The sequence below is a fragment of the Heteronotia binoei genome, chromosome 9, assembly GCF_032191835.1.
Source record: "Heteronotia binoei isolate CCM8104 ecotype False Entrance Well chromosome 9, APGP_CSIRO_Hbin_v1, whole genome shotgun sequence".
In the NCBI taxonomy this organism is placed as follows: Eukaryota; Metazoa; Chordata; class Lepidosauria; order Squamata; family Gekkonidae; genus Heteronotia; species Heteronotia binoei.
This window is the reverse complement of record NC_083231.1, coordinates 109993301-110012367: the sequence shown is the minus strand read 5'-3', so window position 1 is coordinate 110012367 and position 19067 is coordinate 109993301. Positions and strand designations below refer to the sequence as shown.

Here is a 19067-nt window from a genome sequence, read left to right as displayed (position 1 = left end):
ACCCTGGAGAGCCAAGGAATGGTGGCTCAGTGGTAGAGCATCTGCTTGGTAAGCAGAAGGTCCCAGGTTCAATCCCCGGCATCTCCAAAAAAGGGTCCAGGCAAGTAGGCGTGAAAAACCTCAGCTTGAGACCCTGGAGAGCCGCTGCCAGTCTGAGAAGACAATACTGACTTTGATGGACCAAGGATCTGATTCAGTATAAGGCAGCTTCATATGTTCAAAAATTGCAACTGATGCAGCAGCTCACAAAGCAGGCTCTTTGCTCACAGGCCTCTGCGGCTTAGAGGGAGCGCTGCTTGCAACAGAGGGCAGCGGAGGGGCGGCGGCGGCGGCTCCACCCAGGAGCAGGCGCCGCCCGGGGCCGAGGCTCCTCCCGCGGCGGGCAGGTGGCTGGCCCGGAGGGGGAGGCCGTTATAACGAGGCCTGGAGCGGGGCGAGGCTGCCCGAGTGACTCCGGCGTTGCGCGTGGCTGAGGGGCCGCCATGGCCCAGCAGGGCGGACGGGGCGACGGGGCGAGGGCTGCGCTGTCCCTGGACGAGGAGGGCGGCGGGCCTCTGGCGGGGCTGTGGCCGGCCTTCGTGGTGGCGCTGGTGGCCGCAGTCGTCGCCTGGCTGTGGTACGGAGGGAAGGGCGAGAAGAAGGAGGCGGCCGCCGCCACCGCCGCCGCCCAGGCGGGCTCCCCTCTGCCGCCGCCCTACAGGGAAGCCGCGCCAGGCGAAGGTAGCTCCCGCCCGCCCCAGGAGACTCCCGCGCGCGCCTCTTTTACCCGTGGGGAGGGCCCGCTGACTCACAGGGCGCCCCCGCCCCATAGGGAGAGGACGGAGGGGTGCTTTGGGGAGTTAGGGTTGCCAACTCCAGGCTGGGGGGATTCTGGGAGATTTGGGGAGTGGGCCCTGAAGAGGGCAGAGTTTGGGGGGTTGCCAACTCCAGGTTGGGGGAGTTCCTGGGGATTTGGGGAGTGGGCCCTGAAGAGGGCAGAGTTGGGGGGGTTGCCAGCTCCAGGTTGGGGGAGTTCCTGGGGATTTGCGGAGTGGACTGTGAGGAGGACAGTGTTTTTTGGGGGATGTTGCCAACTCCAGGTTGGAGGAGTTCCTGGGGATTTGGGGAGTCGACCCCAGAGGAGGGCAGAGTTTGAGGGGTTGCCAACTCCAGGCTGGGGGAGTTCCTGGGGATTTGGGGAGTGGGCCCTGGGGGCTTGCCAACTCCAGACGAGGGAAGCTCCTGGAGATTTGGGGACTGGACACTGAGGACAGAGTTTGGAGGAGCTTGCCAACTCCAGGTTGGGGGAGTTCTTGGAGATTTGAGGAGTGGGCCCTGATGAGGACAGAGTTTGGGGGGTTGCCAACTCCAGGCTGGGGGGATTCTTGGAGATTTGGGGAGTGGGCCCTGAAGAGGACAGAATTTGGGGGGTTGCCAGCTCCAGGTTGGGGGAGTTCCTGGGGATTTGCGGAGTGGACTGTGAGGAGGACAGTGTTTTTTGGGGGATGTTGCCAACTCCAGGTTGGAGGAGTTCCTGGGGATTTGGGGAGTCGACCCCAGAGGAGGGCAGAGTTTGAGGGGTTGCCAACTCCAGGCTGGGGGAGTTCCTGGGGATTTGGGGAGTGGGCCCTGGGGGCTTGCCAACTCCAGACGAGGGAAGCTCCTGGAGATTTGGGGACTGGACACTGAGGACAGAGTTTGGAGGAGCTTGCCAACTCCAGGTTGGGGGAGTTCTTGGAGATTTGAGGAGTGGGCCCTGATGAGGACAGAGTTTGGGGGGTTGCCAACTCCAGGCTGGGGGGATTCTTGGAGATTTGGGGAGTGGGCCCTGAAGAGGACAGAATTTGGGGGGTTGCCAGCTCCAGGTTGGGGGAGTTCCTGGGGATTTGCGGAGTGGACTGTGAGGAGGACAGTGTTTTTTTGGGGATGTTGCCAACTCCAGGTTGGAGGAGTTCCTGGGGATTTGGGGAGTCGACCCCAGAGGAGGGCAGAGTTTGAGGGGTTGCCAACTCCAGGCTGGGGGAGTTCCTGGGGATTTGGGGAGTGGGCCCTGGGGGCTTGCCAACTCCAGGCGAGGGAAGCTCCTGGAGATTTGGGGACTGGACACTGAGGACAGTTTGGAGGAGCTTGCCAACTCCAGGTTGGGGGAGTTCCTGGGGATTTGGGGAGTCGGCCCCCGAGGAGGGCAGAGTGTGGGGGGTTGCCAACTCCAGGTTGGGGGAGTTCCTGGGATTTGGGGAGTCGACCCCCGAGGAGGGCAGAGTTTGAGGGGTTGCCATCTCCAGGCTGGGGGAGTTCCTGGGGATTTGCGGAGTGGACTGTGAGGAGGACAGTGTTTTTTGGGGGATGTTGCCAACTCCAGGTTGGAGGAGTTCCTGGGGATTTGGGGAGTGGGCCCTGGGAGCTTGCCAACTCCAGGCGAGGGAAGTTCCTGGAGATTTGGGGACTGGACACTGAGGACAGAGTTTGGAGGAGCTTGCCAACTCCAGGTTGGGGGAGTTCCTGGGGATTTGGGGAGTCGACCCCCGAGGAGGGCAGAGTTTGAGGGGTTGCCAACTCCAGGCTGGGGGAGTTCTTGGAGATTTGGGGAGTGGACCCTGAGGAGGACAGAGTTGGGGGTGTTGCCAACTCCAGGTTGGGGGAGTTTCTGGAGATTTGCGGAGTGGACTGTGAGGAGGACAGTGTTTTTTTTGGGATGTTGCCAACTCCAGGTTGGACGAGTTCCTGGGGATTTGGGGAGTGGGCCCTGAGGACAGAGTTTGGGGGGTTGCCAACTCCAGGTTTGGGAAGTTCCTGAAGATTTGGGGAGTCGACCCTGAGTTTGGGGGGGCTTGCCAACTCCAGGCGAGGGAAGTTCATGGAGATTTGGGGACTGGACACTGAGGACAGAGTTTAGAGGAGCTTGCCAACTTCAGGCTTGGGGAGTTCCTGGAGCTTTGGGGAGTGGACACTTAGGAAGGCGGAGCTTGGGGTGTTTCCAACTCTAGGCTAGGGAAGTTCCTGGAGCTTTGGGGAGTGGACACTTAGGAAGGCGGAGCTTGGGGTGTTTCCAACTCCAGGCTAGGGAAGTTCTTGGAGCTTTGGGGAGTGGACCCCGAGGAGGACAGAGTTGGGGGTGTTGCCAGCTCCAGGTTGAGGGAGTTCCTGGGGATTTGGGGAGTGGACCGGGGAGGCAGGGTTTGGGTTGGGGAGGGTGGCCATGGGAAATTTCTGGATATTTGGGGAGGGCAGGATTTGGGAAGAGTTGCCAGCTCCAGGTTGGGGGAGTTCCTGAATATTTGAGGAGCGGATCTGGGGAGGCAGATTTGGAGTGGGTTAGAGTTGTCAGGCTGGGAAATTCCTGGAGATTTGTGGCGTGAGCCATCTCAGAAGAGGTTTGTGGTGAGGAAGGTACACTTTGGGTTGCCAACTCTGGGTTGCAAAATTTCTAGAGATTTGGGAAGTGGGCCCAAGGAGGGCAGCATTTGGGGAGGGATTAGAGTTGTCAACTCCAGGTTGGAGGATTCCTGGAGATTTGGGGAGTAGACCCTGGGGGAGAACAAGAACCTCAGTGGGGTATAATGCCATACAGGACACCCTCCAAGGCAGCCATTTTCTCCAGGGGAAGTGACCTGAATCCGAAGGGGTTCACTTTCTCCTCTGAATAGCTTGCACACTGCTTCATTCCTAAGGTTGCCAGACTCCAGGTAGAGGCTGGAGATCTCATGGAATTACAGTATGACAGAGATCAGTTCCCTGGAGAAAAATGGCTGTTTTGGTGCACTGTACGGCAGCATCATGTCCCTGCTGAGTACCTTCCCCTCCCCAGACGCCACCTTCAAATCTCCAGTAATTTCCCAACCCAAAGCTGGCAACCCAAGTCACTCCCTGCACCTAAATCGAGCTCGCTTCCCCCCTCCCCCCAGCTCCTTTGTGTATATTTGGCATCCTTGACAAAGGGATATGGCATGTCTGGCAGTGTTCTCTCTAAGCTTTGGAGTTTTGCAAGCAAAAATTCTACTTCGTGAGCTATTGGCAATAAAGTTATAAGTGAGCAATCTGGCTACCACATAAATTAGTTTGCTAAGGCAAAGTGTGCGAGCCAGAGGCTAAAAAACGGTGAGCTAGCTCTCACAAACTCAGCTTAGAGGGAACACTGGTGTGTGGATCTATTGCATTATTTCTTCTTGGATTTTTGCTGCTTGCCTTGACTTTGTTTGTGTGTCTTATGTGTGTGTGTGTGTGGGGGGGTGCGATTCTGCTGTGTTGCACCCTTAATATTCATGCTTTTGTGACTCGAACCCTAGTCGTGTGCTGAAGGGTGATGGGTTTTGCTCCCACAAACTTGGGGTCATCCTTATCATTGCAGCCGGCTTCTGCTTTTTCACCACTGGACTAAATCATCTTTTTACCCCATGTCCTTGAGGGCTGCAAAAGCTCTTTGCATTAAGCAAGAAGAAGTGCAACTGGTTAAACTTCAGTTTGCAGATCTTCTTAATTCATTCCCTCCTGGCTCTAAATATCTAGATAAAATACATGCTATAAAATACTGTAGCTAAATTAAATACATTTATTTAGACACATTTTTCTCCCCAATGGAGGCCCAAAGTGACTTACAATACCATTTTCCTTTCTTCCATTTTATCCTTACAGTAATCCTGTGAGGTAGGTGAGGCTGAGAGAGAGTGCCATGGGATTTGAATTTGGGTCTCCCAGGTTCTAATTTGATACTTGGAGTCTGCCCCAGACCTCTGGAGACCTGTGCCCCAGTATGTATCATTCTCTTTTAGAGTGAATACCCTCTTTTAAATATAATCTCTGCTCCAAAGGAACCTCAGTTACAAGTTCAGCTCACTCTTATGCAGATTTGTTCCAGTTTTTTTTGGGGGGGGGGCTGGTTGGCAAGTGTATATTTATACAGCTTCCCTTAGGAGCCCACGTGATCGCATGCTGGTGTAAATGCACCACTGGATTAACGACTGCAAAGAGAACTTTTACTTTGACACCTCAAAACTCTTTGGTGGGGACAACTGAGAGTAATAAAATAATGCACTCTTCCTTAGTCAAATGAGATATGATCAAAATGCAGTGCCTGAGGGAGGGAGTTGGGTTCTCTTGGCTTTCTGCTTGCTGTTTAAGCAATTTATTAGCATTGCTTCAGCCGCTTTAGAAGGGCAGGCATATGAGAAGGAAGCATATTTGGGTTTGTGACCTTTGCAGAGGGAGCCAGCGTGGTGTAGCTGTGAAGAGCAGCGAACTCTTAAAACGGAGAATCGGGCTCAATTCCGTCCTCCTCCGCTTGAAGCCAAGCTCTCCCAGCTGCCAGACAATCTTAGGATCTCCTGGCTATACCACACAGAATGTCATACGATGATTTAATTTTAATTTGTGACCTTTGCATTGGAATGATCCTGGCCTGTCCGTTAGCTGTAGCTGGCCCTATGGGGATTCTCTCCAGCATAAGGGCCTGGCGTTTGACTGGTCCCAGACGCTTAAGGGCAGTGCAGACTTTCCAGTCAAGCCCCAAGCTATTTTTAGCTCCCATGTGGGAATGGCATGCTAGTCGTTAGGCAGACGCCTAGCAGGGCAGAGCAAGCGTCCTGCTGCAAAGTTAGCAGGGCCCAAAGTAGTAAAAATGCATAGTAGCTGGCTGTGAGCTAAAAACAAATCGCTGCGTGTGTGTGTGTGTGTGTGTGGGAAGTATGTGCAAATAGCATATCTACTCAAACTCAAAAGAAACATGACCTTGTTAAAAGATAGTTTCAGAGGGTAGCCAAGCTGGCCTGCAGTAAAACAGATTCAAATCCAGAAGCACTTTAGAGACCAGCAAGAGTTTCAGAAAGCTTATACCCTGAACCTCTCGTTGGTCTCAAAGGTGTGACTGGACTCAAATCTTACCTCTTAGAAGTTAAACAAAGTTTAATTCTGGGTATAAGCTTCCGTGAGCATGTATCTGAAGAAGTGTGCATGCGCATGAAAGCTTTTGCCCAGAATTAAACTTTGCTGGTCTTAAAGGCGCCACTGGACTCACACTTTGTTTTATTGCTTTGGACCGGGGTGACCAAAGTTGCTTAATGTAAGAGCCGCATAGAAAAAAAATCAGATGTTTGAGAGCCGCAAGACATGAACATCAGATGTTTGAGAGCTGGAAGGAAGGAAAATAGATGGGGAGGGAGAAAGAAAGCAACTTTAAATAATTTCTCCAAGCCTCTGGCTGGCTCGGCTTGGAGAAGCAACTTAAAGAGACAAATTCCTTCTCCAAGCTGGCCGGTGGGGGCTTCGAGAGCCACATAATATGTGTGAAAGAGCCCCCTGTGGCTCCCGAGCCATAGTTTGGTCACCCCTGCTTTAGACCAACGTGGCTACCCACCTGAATCTCTCTTAAAAGTTGTTAAACACACAAAAGAAATATTATCAAAGCTTTCAGGTTTTCACGGCTGGTAACGTCATTAGGGTTTGTAGAATCTTTCGGGCTCAAGTGCCGTGTTCTACTGGAAAAAGTTTTTCTTCCAGATGTTTCGTTCTCAGCTGCGGAGAACATCCTCAGTGGCGTTGCAGCCGGAGCAGGCGCTCTGACCTTCTTGGCTGCTCTGCTTGGCTCAATGCACAGCAGCCAAGAAGGTCAGAGCGCCTGCTCCGGCTGCAACGCCACTGAGGATGTTCTCCGCAGCTGAGAACGAAACATCTGGAAGAAAAACTTTCTCCAGTAGAACACGGCACTTGAGCCCGAAAGATTCTACAAACCCTAAAAGAAATACTGTTGGACATAACGGTGGCTTAAGACAACCTCCTCTTCCTTTTTGATGGTGTATCTGTGAGAGAAGACCTAGTCTTGCATTTGAGTAATCGCTGTACTGTTTTGCAGAAGGAGTAACTGTTATGAGGTTCCCGTTCCCCTGGACTTGATCCGCTGGTATATCCCACTAAGAAGCCTTGTTAGGACAACAGAGGGGCTGACTGAGAGAATTGGGAGCAGTAAGTCATACGCAGAGGGATTGCTCCTTCTCTACAGAGTGCAGATACGAGAACTCGTGGGCATTCAATGAAATCGCTGAGCAGTCTGGTTAGAACTGATAAAAGGAAGTACCTCTTCACCCAAAAGGGGATTAACACGTGGAATTCACTGCCGCAGACAGCTTCAAGAGGGGATTGGATAACCATATGGAGCAGAGGTCCATCAGTGGCTATTAGCCACAGCATATCGTTGGAACTCTACGTCTGGGGCAGTGATGCTCTGTATTTTTGGTGCTTGGGGAGGCACAGTGGGAGGGCTTCTAGTGTCCTGGCCTCACTGATGGAACTCCTGATGGCACCTTTTTTTTTTTGGCCAGTGTGTGTCACAGAGTGTTGCACTGGATGGGCCATTGCCCTGATCCAACATGGCTTCTCTTATGTTCTTATGTGACACAGAGTGTTGGACTGGATGGGCCATTGGCCTGATCCAACATGGCTTCTCTTATGTGACACAGAGTGTTGGACTGGATGGGCCATTGGCCTGATCCAACATGGCTTCTCTTATGTTCTTATGTGTCACAGAGTGTTGGACTGGATGGGCCATTGGCCTGATCCAACATGGCTTATCTTATGTTTTTGTGTGACACAGAGTGTTGGACTGGATGTGCCGTTGGCCTGATCCAACATGGCTTCTCTTATGTTCTTATGTGTCACAGAGTGTTGAACTGGATGGGCCATTGGCCTGATCCAACATGGCTTCTCCTATGTTCTTATGTTCAGATGCTAAGGACAAAACATAATAAGAGTCTAGCAACTTGACACAGCAGCAGAGTAGCTGCAATTCACCCGGTAGGTTTGTATTCAGCACTGAAGTATTTTCATGGCAACTAATTGAAAGCCATCAGGGGTAGATGGTGGTGAAAGGAAGTGCTGTTTTCTCACACGCCTTATAGGTGGTGAAGGCATGTATGGAATGCGGGGTGTCACTGTTAGACAATCTGTCTTGCAATGGTGCACTTTTTTCTTAGCTGGCTGCATTTAGACATAGTATTTCTGTAGCTTTCCAGCCAACATTTTAAGGGTTTGTTTGCTTTTCAAGTGACCTGTTTGAAGATTTGCAAATTGGTATGTGTCTGTGTTTGTGTTAGGCCATGTCTTTGTGGATTCCATTGGGCATGATTTTTGTGGGGTTTTTTCCAGTTGTTTATTAGCGCTGCTGGCTTTCTGTCATAAGTTTAAAAACCCAGGTGTGCGTGGTGAAAGGGACTTTAATTATGAATACTTGTTTAGCAAATCTGGCTGTATGAGCCAAATTTAATCTCAGTGCAAAAGGTATAATTGGCAATGATTCCGAAATAAGGCCACAATTCATTGAGGCAGTTCTGAAATTCATGAAGCACGATCCATTGTTGATAAGCAAGGAATGACGTACTTGAACAAATTGCGGTTGACTTCAGTTGAGGGAAGGCTGATTTAAAAGAAGAGCTTGTGGTTTTAAACAGGCCGGGAACGGCGTCGTTAGCGTTAATCTGAATGCACTGCTACAAGGTTATGGTCAAGAAGACGGGAAACGGTCTGCTCCAGTCATACAGCCTTGTCCTTGATAGCCCAGGCTAGCCTGCCTCATCAGATCTCAGAAGCCACGAAGAGTTGGCCCTGGTTAGTACTTAGATGAGAGACTGCCGAGGGAGTCTGGGGCTGCTACGCAGATGGCAGGCAATGGCAAACCACCGTCCCTCTCTTGCCTTGGGAATTCTGTGGGCTTACCATAAATCAGCTGTGATGTGATGTGATGGCATTTTCCTTCGCCACCAGTCGTGCAACTCGCCTCTTGCTTAGGGGCGCAAGGAGCAGTTGTTTCTGGGTGAGCAACTTAGTGGCAGCTTGCACCCATCTGTACTGTATTTCCCAGCCTGAGGAAATGGAGAAGAACACTGTGGAAAGTGCATCTCTTCTTTTGGCCCTAGTGCCTGAGACATCCAGGCAAGCAGAACAGGAGTTAGGTGCCATTCCTGCAACAACTGTCGTCGTCTTCCTCTTCCTCTTCCTCCTTGTAGTAGTAAAGTCAGATTTGTCATGCAGTGACTACAGTTAGGTTGCAGCTGTAAATCTTACCTGTTCTAGAACTTCTGTGCTTTAAGGATACTTGTTATAGTGCAGGGATCCTCAGGGTGGGGTGCATGGGTGCCATGTTGCCCACCGACCCCTTTCTTGGCACCTACTAGATGTTTTTAGAGATGGCGGTCAGGTGCCTTCTGATTGACCCCTGGAGATGTTCTTGTTCCCTGGACTTGGACTTCCTTTGCGTGTGGTTGGTCACCTCTGGTTTTATGGCTGTGCCCACCACCCCATATCAGAATTCCACAGGATCCAAAAAGCTTGGGGCCCCCTACTATAGTTTGTGAACGGAGGCACAGTATTTAATTCCAAGCACTGCCAATCCTTTGCTTCCTAACTACGATTATTCTGTTTTGCTTAGGACCACACTGGGGAAGCTACAACCGTCCTGCATCTGAAACAAAGCCAAACGACGTGTCTGCTTGTTGGGAACCTGCACGGAACCCGCTGGTTTCTCCAGGAGAACACAGCATCCCGAGAGAGACTCCGGAAAGCGAGCCAGTTGTCAAAGAGCCTGTATCCCCCTTAACGAACTGCAAGGAACCCCCAAGGAATGAAACGTTTGATTTCCCTGCCGCAGCATCAGAACCACCACAGACGGAAGAAACTGACACGGGTGGTACGGGCACTTCAGCCGAAGCAGGTGCCCCCGGCAACCCCCACCCATTGAAACGCCGAGAAAAGCTGCAGCACAACTCTCTCGATCACGACTGGGAAATCGTCCCTGAGCACTCGGCGTGGGGCGACACCACCAGGAACGTCGGCCCCGAAGATGCCAGCGGCAGCAAGGACCCGGAACAAGCCAAGCGGGTGGCGGCGGTGTCCCCGATGCCCCAGACTGTCCACGTGACTTTCCGCGTGCACTACATCACTTACTCGGAAACGCAGCTGATAGCCGTCACGGGCGACCACGAGTGTCTTGGCCAGTGGCAGCACTACGCGCCGCTGAAATGCGAGAAGGACGGGTTCTGGTCAGACTCTGTCGCCTTCCCCGTAGACACCAGAGTGGAGTGGAAATTCATTGTGGTGGAGAACGGAAAGGTCAGGCGGTGGGAAGAGTGTGACAATCGAACCCTGATGACGGAACACGAGGATCGGGTCGTCCATAAGTGGTGGGGATATCACTGAATGGGGAGCTCTGCGCAAGCGGGAGGGGCTCTAGTTTTATTCCATTTCCTAGTAGGAGTCGCCACCCCCTTATCACTCTGTCTTAGTATATCTCTATGCTGCATGTCTTGCCAGAACTGCCTTAGATTAAAAGCCTCTCTCCTCTGGCTAGAATAGGCTTTTAAGATGAGAGGAGACTCTTCAAAATGAAGTCAGACCAAAGCCTTTCTAGTAGCAAGCGTTTCCGAGGTCACTAATTAGCTGTTTTGTTTTGTTTTTTTTAACAAAGCACCCTGCGTAACAAGCTTTAAATCCTAAAATTTTGAGAGAGTTTGAACTGTGGAACAGGAGCTGGTGTAGTTAAGCTGCACTGTAACTGCTAAAAGCTGTCTTTAACTTATTGTTTACTGCAAAAGGAAAGCAATAAAGATTACTTTTAGACCAGTGTCCTTTCTATTTTGAGAGGGCTAGCTGACATTCTAGTTGGTCGGAATGACTTTTCCCACCGTCAGTTCCTGTGAAAATCTCTTTAAAAGGCACCATTTCCGTGAAACTCTCATGAATAAGGGAAAACTTAAAGTAGGGGGGAGCTGTTAGAGAGAGCCAGCACGGTAAAGTCATTGTCAGACTAGGCCCCTGGTTCAAATCTCCGCGTGGTGCTCAGCGTATTCTTGGAGTCCTGCGCACCCAGGAAAGGGGGGCACATGCGCACAGAAACATACTGGTAACAGCAAAGGTAACAGCATCTATGCACCATGTTTATGTGCTTGTCTTAATCCAACACGAGAGGCGGACAAAACTGTATCATCCACATATAACAACAGGGTAATGTGAGCAGAACCAAGTCTAGGGTTGTGGCCGTCAACTAAAGACAAGAAGGGGGCAAGAGCATTTAAAAAGAGATTAAACAAATTTGGGGGGGGGGGCTAAAATGCTTGTTCTCCCTTAAGAGAAGATGATTCCAAACAAAGTTTGAACTGACGGCTCGCCCAGCAAAAGAGAACCTGCATCCGGATTCTCCTCCAAATCCAAAGGTTAATGTGTAACGCAAAGCTTTAAGAGAGAGTTTCTCGTGATAAGGGAAAACTCTTTCAGACTAGCTGTTGGTCTTTGGCTGGAGTTCTTGACAATGAGAGAAGGGTGGTGGTGAAAGGAAGTAGAGTCTCCCCAGCGGAGACTCACAACAATGCTCCCTCCTCCGTTTTAGCCTCACAACAACCCTGTACAGTAGTTCAAGCTCAGAGTGAGTGAGTGACTAGCCCAAGGTCACCCAAGGGAAGACAGTTTGATGTAGTGGTTAAGTGCACGGACTCTTATCAGGGAGAACCGGGTTTGATTCCCCACTTCTCCATTTGCAGCTGCTGGAATGGCCTTGGGTCAGCCATAGCTCTGGCAGAGGTTGTCCTTGAAAGGGCAGCTACTGTGAGAGCCCTCTCCAGCCCCACCCACCTCACAGGGTGTCTGTTGTGGGGATGGGGAGAAGATATAGGAGATTGTAAGCCACTCTGAGACTGATTCAGAGAGAAGGGCGGGGTATAAATCTACAGTCTTCTTCTTTATAGATGAGTGGAGATTCGAACCAGGGGCCTGGTCTGACAATAATTCTGTCGTGCTGTCTCTCTTTAACAGCTCTGTCTTGCAGCAGGCCCTGGTGTTTCCGAATAGCAGCTTTATGTTCTCAGATTCGAAAGCAAATTTGGTGCATGGTTTAAAAACTGCCTCCTGAAACCTGTGACTCGGGGATATTTGAAATTCCAAAACTTGCCTAGGTTCAGGTTATAGCATGGCTGTGAAGCTCACTATAGCAGCGATTTTGACGTAGATTTGGGACTGAGAAACTGGCCCAGTCCCAATTTACTGAGTGCCCCAGACGGGTCACGCTCATCTGAGTTTGCCTCAATAGGACAGTGAGAAGCTAAAAAGCCTCTTGGATGTTCCTTGGAGGTGGGGGCAGGTCAAAACTGTGTCATATGAAGGACAGACAGGAACAATGAGGAGCAATGATGGAGCTGCATGGTTTTTGTCATTCTGTCCTTCCTCACCAGGAGAGGCAGTCTGTCATGCCACCTGTGGTTTTCCCCCAACTGATGCAGCCTTTGGGTGAAAGGGCTTTTTGATAGCCAAGGTGACTTAAAAATGGAAAGGAGAACAGATGACTTGGTGGAAGACCCACCTTGCATACGGAGGGTCTCAAGTTCAGTGTCTCATAGCAAGATTGGGAGTGAATTCTCCTTGAGATCCTGGAGCGCCACCACTGGTCAGAAATGGTGGTGGATTAGATGGACAGTCTGCTGTGCATCACAGCTCTTTATATACATGTGCTAAAGCTGAAGCTCAAATACTTTGGCCACCCAATGAGAAGGGAGCACTCCCTGGAGGAGATCCTGATGCTGGGAAAGACAGAAGGCAAAAGAAGAAGGGGACGGCAAAAGAGGAGATGGCTGGACAGTGTTACTGATGTAACAAACACAAATTTGAGCAGACTTCGGAGGATGGTGGAAGACAGGAGGGCCTGGCGTGACTTTGTCCATGGGGTCACAAAGAGTCAGACTCGACTGTGCAACTGAACAACAACAATAATGATGAACAAATGTCTAAGGATAATAACGGGTGGCAAGTGAGTGGTAGGCCCAAAATATGCTGTAGATTTTGGTGGATGGCTTTCTGCCTGTGACCGATTTTGTGAAGTTGATTTGTATGGAGAAAGGACAGTATTCAGATAATGACCGAATCGCTTCACTGTTCAGAAGAATTCAAAATGGCACAGGTGGGGAAAAATACTTTGGATGTTCCCAAGGAATTCAAGATTTGCTTGTGCTTTCTGCAGCACACACAGACGTTTGCGACCATTTCTTACCTTGACAAGGAATCTGAAATGATAGGTATGTTGAAAGGCAGGCCAGGTGGTTTGAAAACCACAAATCTCTGTTCCCATGTCCCAGCCTGAATTGCTGGAAGACTTGCCAGAAACATCTAGGTAGCTGTTTTGAATCAATTGCCTCTTAGCGTTTTGTTCAAACTGCCACCTCTTCTTTTCCTGTGTGAGATTTCCGCATCTGCTTAACACTGTGTGTTCTGTAATGGTGTCCCTTATAGCGCATTTCAGGGTTAAGCACGTAATCAGCTTTAAGGGCTGCTGCTATCTTTGTTGCTGAAGCCAGGTGTGTGCTTAAAAGACAAGGGATACCGTTGAAGGACTCATGCTTTCAGTGGGCATTTCTGCAGGTGAATTTATGTATCGGCTGTCACAATTAGTAAACGATGCATCGCTAGGATTCAAAGAGTCTTAACAGAAGCTTTAAAGTTTGCAGAGGGATTTATAGGTGTGCTGGAGGGCCATCTGAGAGGATTAGCTGCGTTATTCAGCCGATTCAGATGTTCGCCTTCTAAAGCCACTTACCCCTCCCTAGAATAGCTCACCGCTTGGGCCGGGGGGGGGGGGCAGGCGGGATTTCATTCTTGCAGCGACAGTGGCTGGGAGAGTAATCTCCGTTTGCACAGCAGTGCCTAGCAGACAATTTTCTACTGCTGCGTTTGATGCAGAGAGTAGAAACAAAACCGCAGTGTGTGTTCTTGAGTCTGGATGTGCTCCAGCCGAGCAGCTGCTTCTCTAACTGCATGCAAACGGTAGGATAGCACCCCACCCCACTCACCAAGGCACCTGCTAACACAGAAGAAAAAGAAGACTGCAGATTTATACCCGGCCCTTCTCTCTGAATCAGAGACTCAGAGCGGCTTACAGTCTCCTATATCTTCTCCCCCCACAACAGACACCCTGTGAGGTGGGTGGGGCTGAGAGGGCTCTCACAGCAGCTGCCCTTTCAAGGACAACTCCTGCGATAGCTATGGCTGACCCAAGGCCATTCCAGCAGCTGCAAGTGGAGGAGTGGGGAATCAAACCCGGTTCTCCCAGATAAAAGTCTGCATACTGAACCACTACATCAAACTGGCTCTCCTAACATATTTCTTGGAGCCCACCAAGTGTTTTTAGAAAGTGGGTAGGGCTGGGAAGGACTTCTGATTGGCCACTGGAAAGCTCATTTCCTGTATTTAAAAAAAAAGTGCATTTGGTGGTAACTGCTTCCACAGCAGCGATGGAACGCATATGCAAAAGTGTTTAAACATTATGTTCATTTTGCACAGCACCTTGCAGTGCAGGGCTTCTGCCTGAAATGTTGAAGAGTTACTATTAAAAGTGATACACGACCTTATTCCCTGACGTTTTCTGGTTGGCCTTACCCACTGCGGCAGCCATTTTGTGGTCGTGCCAACCAGCCAGGGTCAGAATTCCAAAGGTGTCTGTGAGCTCGGAAGGGCTGGGGCCTCTGTGCTAGAGTTCACCGGCACTTCCTCTTGGGAGGGAAATGCCTGCATGAGTAACGCTGAAGCTGGATCGGGACCACTGGGCCTGCAATCTGTCATTTTTGTGGGGATAGTGGGAGACACAGGAAACCAGCCTCACTTTGGCACCAAGAGCAAAGGCAGTACTTTTGGAAGGACTTTTTCACCCAATTAACCCATGGAATTCACTGCCGCAGGAAGTGGCGGCTACAAGCATAGACAGCTTCAAGAGGGATTAGAGAAACATGAAGCAGAGGTCCATCAGTGGCCATTAGCCACAAGGTATAAATGGAACTCAGTGTCTGGGACAGCGATGCTCTGTATTCTTGGTGCTTGGGCGGGCAACAGTGGGAGGACTTCTGGAATTCTGGCTTCACCGGTGGACCTCCTGATGGCACTGTTTTTTTGGCCACTGTGTGACACAGAGTGTTGGACTGGATGGGCCATTGGCCTGATCCAACATGGCCTCTCTTATGTTCTTATGAACTTTTCCTGCACTAAGTTATCTGCTGAAGGTAATCTACAAATTGCAGATAATGTGTTTTTTTTTGGCAGGGAGGCTTGTTTCTGAATTCATTCTCTGGTGCCACAGGGCACTGGGCAGGCCCATTGAGTGTGACTTGTGCTACATATGGGCATGTTCTAGCAATGGTAGAGTTTACATAGTGACTAAGACAAGTAAACAAAGCCTTTCATCCATTTCCTCCAAAAGCCAGGCAGCTCTTGGGACCCCGTGTGAAAACCACCATGACAGCCTTTCCCCCTCTGCCTCTCTTTCCCTGAACATCCCAGTGTTACTGCAGTTGTCGATACAGTGCAGGCTTCCAGACAGCAGCCCCCCCCTTTCCCGCCCATAGAGCTATTGGGGAGGAGAGCTTTTTTGTTTAACTAGTAACAGACATACTGATATACCCAGGGGTTTTTTTGCAGCAGGAACTCCTTTGCATATTTGGCCCCAGATCCCCCCCCCCCCCGATGTAGCCAATCCTCCAAGAGCTTACAGGGCTCTTCATACAGGGCCTGCTGTAAGCTCCAGGAGGATTGGCTACATCAGGGGGTGTGGCCTAATAGGCAAAGGAGGTCCTGCTAGAATTCCTTACAGGGCTCTTCTTACAGGGCCTGCTGTAAGCTCCCGGAGGATTGGCTACATCAGGGGGTGTGGCCTAATAGGCAAAAGAGGTCCTGCTAGAACTCCTTACAGGGCTCTTCTTACAGGGCCTGCTGTAAGCTCCCGGAGGATTGGCTACATCAGGGGGTGTGGCCTAATAGGCAAAAGAGGTCCTGCTAGAACTCCTTACAGGGCTCTTCTTACAGGGCCTGCTGTAAGCTCCCGGAGGATTGGCTACATCAGGGGGTGTGGCCTAATAGGCAAAGGAGGTCCTGCTAGAATTCCTTACAGGGCTCTTTGTACAGGGCCTGCTGTAAGCTCCAGGAGGATTGACTCCACCAGGGGGTGTGGCCTAATATGCAAAGGAGGTCCTGCTAGAACTCCTTACAGGGCTCTTCATACAGGGCCTGCTGTAAGCTCCAGGAGGATTGGCTACATGAGAGGGGTGTGGCCTAATATGCAATAGCGCTCCTACCAAAAAAAGTCCTGGATATACCGTTACGTTAATACCAGTTTTTTAAAAGAATTACTGATTTTTTAAAAGAAAGCCAAAAAAAGCTCTCCGGAGACGTAATGGGAAATGGCTAGCCGAGGGAAATAGGCTGCTGTGGGGGCAAAACCAGGAAAATCCAGACCTTCCTACCCACGCGACAGCCTGGCTTTTGCTGCAGTCTTTCCAGAAAGAAAGCTTGGTTTGGAAAAGACTGCAGAAGATTTGAGGAAAACATGGGCAGTGCACAGAAACACCGGGATGTTGTGGGGTTGCAGAGAAAAAGACCTGACAGTTCCCAACAGCACTGAGGCACGTCACTCATGCGGAAAAGGCTAAGATCCATTCGCATGATGCAACTTAAGAGTCACCAAGGGTCATTTTGTAGAAAAATAGGTGGTGGAGCTCATCCAGGGATTGTTACGCAGCTGCACCTACTATTCAGTGGACAAGGTAGGTGGGTGAGGAAGAAGAGGGGGAAGCCTCAGAAAGGTTCAGGAGCTGTGCTCCTGTGAGCTCCTGCTGAATTCAAGGCCTCAGTCACGCATATCAGCCCTGGCACCTGCCGCAATGAGGGTTCACCATTCCTGTAACTAGCACATGGGAGGTGTGGCCAGCGGTAACTCTCGAGCGTGGCTGGGGGAAGAGTGTCCCAGAACTACAGAGCTGGTGAATGGGTTTTTCTTCGCTTGTTTCCTATGCCAAGTGTGAGCTTGCAGCTGGATCAGGAGCCATGATGTTCTTTCCTCGACCCTTCTTCTGCTCCTGGTATGGGAGAGTATTGCACATCCCACAGGCTTGCTCAACGGATGAATTGAGCCACCCTCCTGTCAACAGCGCCAAGTTCAAGGACTTGTCTTATAGCACCAAAGGAAACCGCAGGCCTCACTTGCGGGGTCGTTGCTCTTTTGGCTCAAGGCTTGCATCATCTTACGGCTGTGGCGGAATCACAGCGAATGCCCCAAACAGAGCAAACTTCTTGCTGAAAAGAAGCTTTGAAGCCACAGAAGAAAGACAAACTTCAAATCTTCCAAGGAGAGCCAGTTTGGTGTAGTGGTTAAGTGTGTGGACTCTTATCTGGGAGAACCGGGTTTGATTCCCCATTCCTCCACTTGCACCTGCTGGCATGGCCTTGGGTCAGCCATAGCTCTGGCAGAGGTTGTCCTTGAAAGGACAGCTGCTGTGAGGGCCCTCTCCAGTCCCACCCACCTCACAGGGTGCCTGTTGTGGGGGAGGAAGGTAAAGGAGATTGTGAGCCGCTCTCAGAGTCTTTGGAGTGGAGGGCGGGATATAAATCCAATATCTTTATCTACCTCACAGGGTGTCTGTTGTGGGGGAGGAAGGTAAAGGAGATTGTGAGCCGCTCTGAGACTCTTCGGAGTGGAGGGAGGGATATAAATCCAATATCTTCTTCTTTCAATCGTTCAGATTCAGATTGTCTGCTCTCTAATGCCTTGTGATTAGTGTTACGGCCTTAGAGGTGACATCGTGGTGGGGAGTGGATTACATACGGTCAAATAACATAACCCAGCAGATCTGTTTTCAGGTTCTTAAAACGGAACTGGCCTGTCCCTGCTGGCATTCCCTGGCAGGTGCCCAAAGACTCGGGCTCCTTAGTTTAGTAATATTTTACTAGAGAGGAGGAAGTTGGTGTTTTTTTAGAGGCGCTGTTAGAGCCTGGCTGAGACTTGCACCCGACTGGATATGAAAACCTTTGCCATAGTTGCCTTTTCAGCCTTTGTTTTCTGTATGCCAAGCCTTTAAATGGCATTGCTCCATAGCTGAAAGGGGTATACTTCTCATTACCCAGAAGCTTTCCCCCCTTGGAGGTTTTTAAACACAGGCTAGTTGGCCATCTGACAGCAATGAAGACCCTATGGATTTAGGGGGAGGTGTTTGTGAGTTTCCTGCATTGTGCAGGGGGTTGGACTAGATGACCCTGGAGGTCCCTTCCAACTCTATGATTCTAAGCCAGGGACAAGCCGAAGGCCACAGGAATGTTCCCTCTAAGCTGTGGAGTCTTGTGAGCAAAAATTCTACTTTGTAAGCTACTGGCAATAAAATTGGGAGCTACTGCAAAAATGAGTTTGTTCTGGGGCCATTTTTCCTGAGCTAAGACAAAAATGCGTGAGCCGGAGGCTAAAAAAACTGTCATCTGGCTCGCACTAACTCAGCTTAGAGGGAACACTGGAGTCAGCTACTTCCGTCCGCTTCTCAGGACGCCTGTGGGGGCCACGTAACGCAGCTCTCTTTCTCTTAACAGGACAATTCGTATGTTCCTCCTGCCAGGGGCTAGGAGACAGTTTTTCAGTCAGTCTTGGAACTAGGTTTTATAAGTTCAGGTGGGGGTAGCTGTGTCGGTCTGAAGCAGCAGCACAAAGTTTGAGTCCAGCGGCACCTTTCGGACCAACCGAGTTTTATTCGAGGTATGAGCTTTCCTGTGCAAGCGCTTGTATCTGAAGAAGTGTGCTTGCACGTGAAAGCTTATACACCTTGAACGAAACTTGGTCTGAAAGGTGCCCACTGGACTCAAACTCTGTTCTGGCTTTTAGAAAGTTATCTATAAAGAACTGGAGCTGCACTTTTATAAACTGCCCTTCCTTCAAGGAACTCAGTGCACAAGAGCTGGGAAACAAAGCCAGAAGTACTGCCCAAGTGATCACAGTCCTACAAAGCAAGATACTGGGGGGGGGGGGGGGCATAGTTTAGAGAGATGATTTAGGCAGGGCTTTTTTGTACCCTTGATGTAGCCAATCCTGGCGCTTATGGAAGGCCCTGCACAAAGAGTCCTGGTGTACAGGAAGTGGATAGAAATTTTTCTTCCTTGTCTGTCATATTAGAGTTCAGGGCCACATTATGCATTGGGAAAAATATTGTGTGTAAAGTGCTGTCAAGTCCCAAGTGACTTACGGCAGCTCCAGCAAGGGCTTTCCAAGGTAAGTGAGAGGTGGTTGGCCATTGCCTTGCTCTTCTTTGACGGTCTCCCTTCAA

At 50.4% G+C, this 19067-nt stretch overlaps 1 protein-coding gene across 1 annotated transcript; it reads left to right on the top strand.

The window, feature by feature from the left end:
- The first annotated feature begins 441 nt into the window (after positions 1-441).
- Positions 442-10578, top strand: STBD1 (starch binding domain 1). Its single transcript, XM_060247164.1, has 2 exons — positions 442-720; positions 9392-10578. Exons 1-2 carry the CDS (start codon positions 483-485, stop codon positions 10156-10158), a joined length of 1005 nt encoding a protein of 334 aa, XP_060103147.1. The 5' UTR covers positions 442-482; the 3' UTR covers positions 10159-10578.
- The last annotated feature ends 8489 nt before the right edge of the window (positions 10579-19067 follow it).

Coding starts and splice junctions, on each gene's coding strand:
- STBD1 (XM_060247164.1), top strand. CDS start 483: ATGGCCCAGCAGGGCGGACGGGGCGACGGGGCGAGGGCTGCGCTGTCC. Junction 721..9,391: donor GGAAGCCGCGCCAGGCGAAG/GTAGCTCCCGCC, acceptor TGTTTTGCTTAG/GACCACACTGGGGAAGCTAC.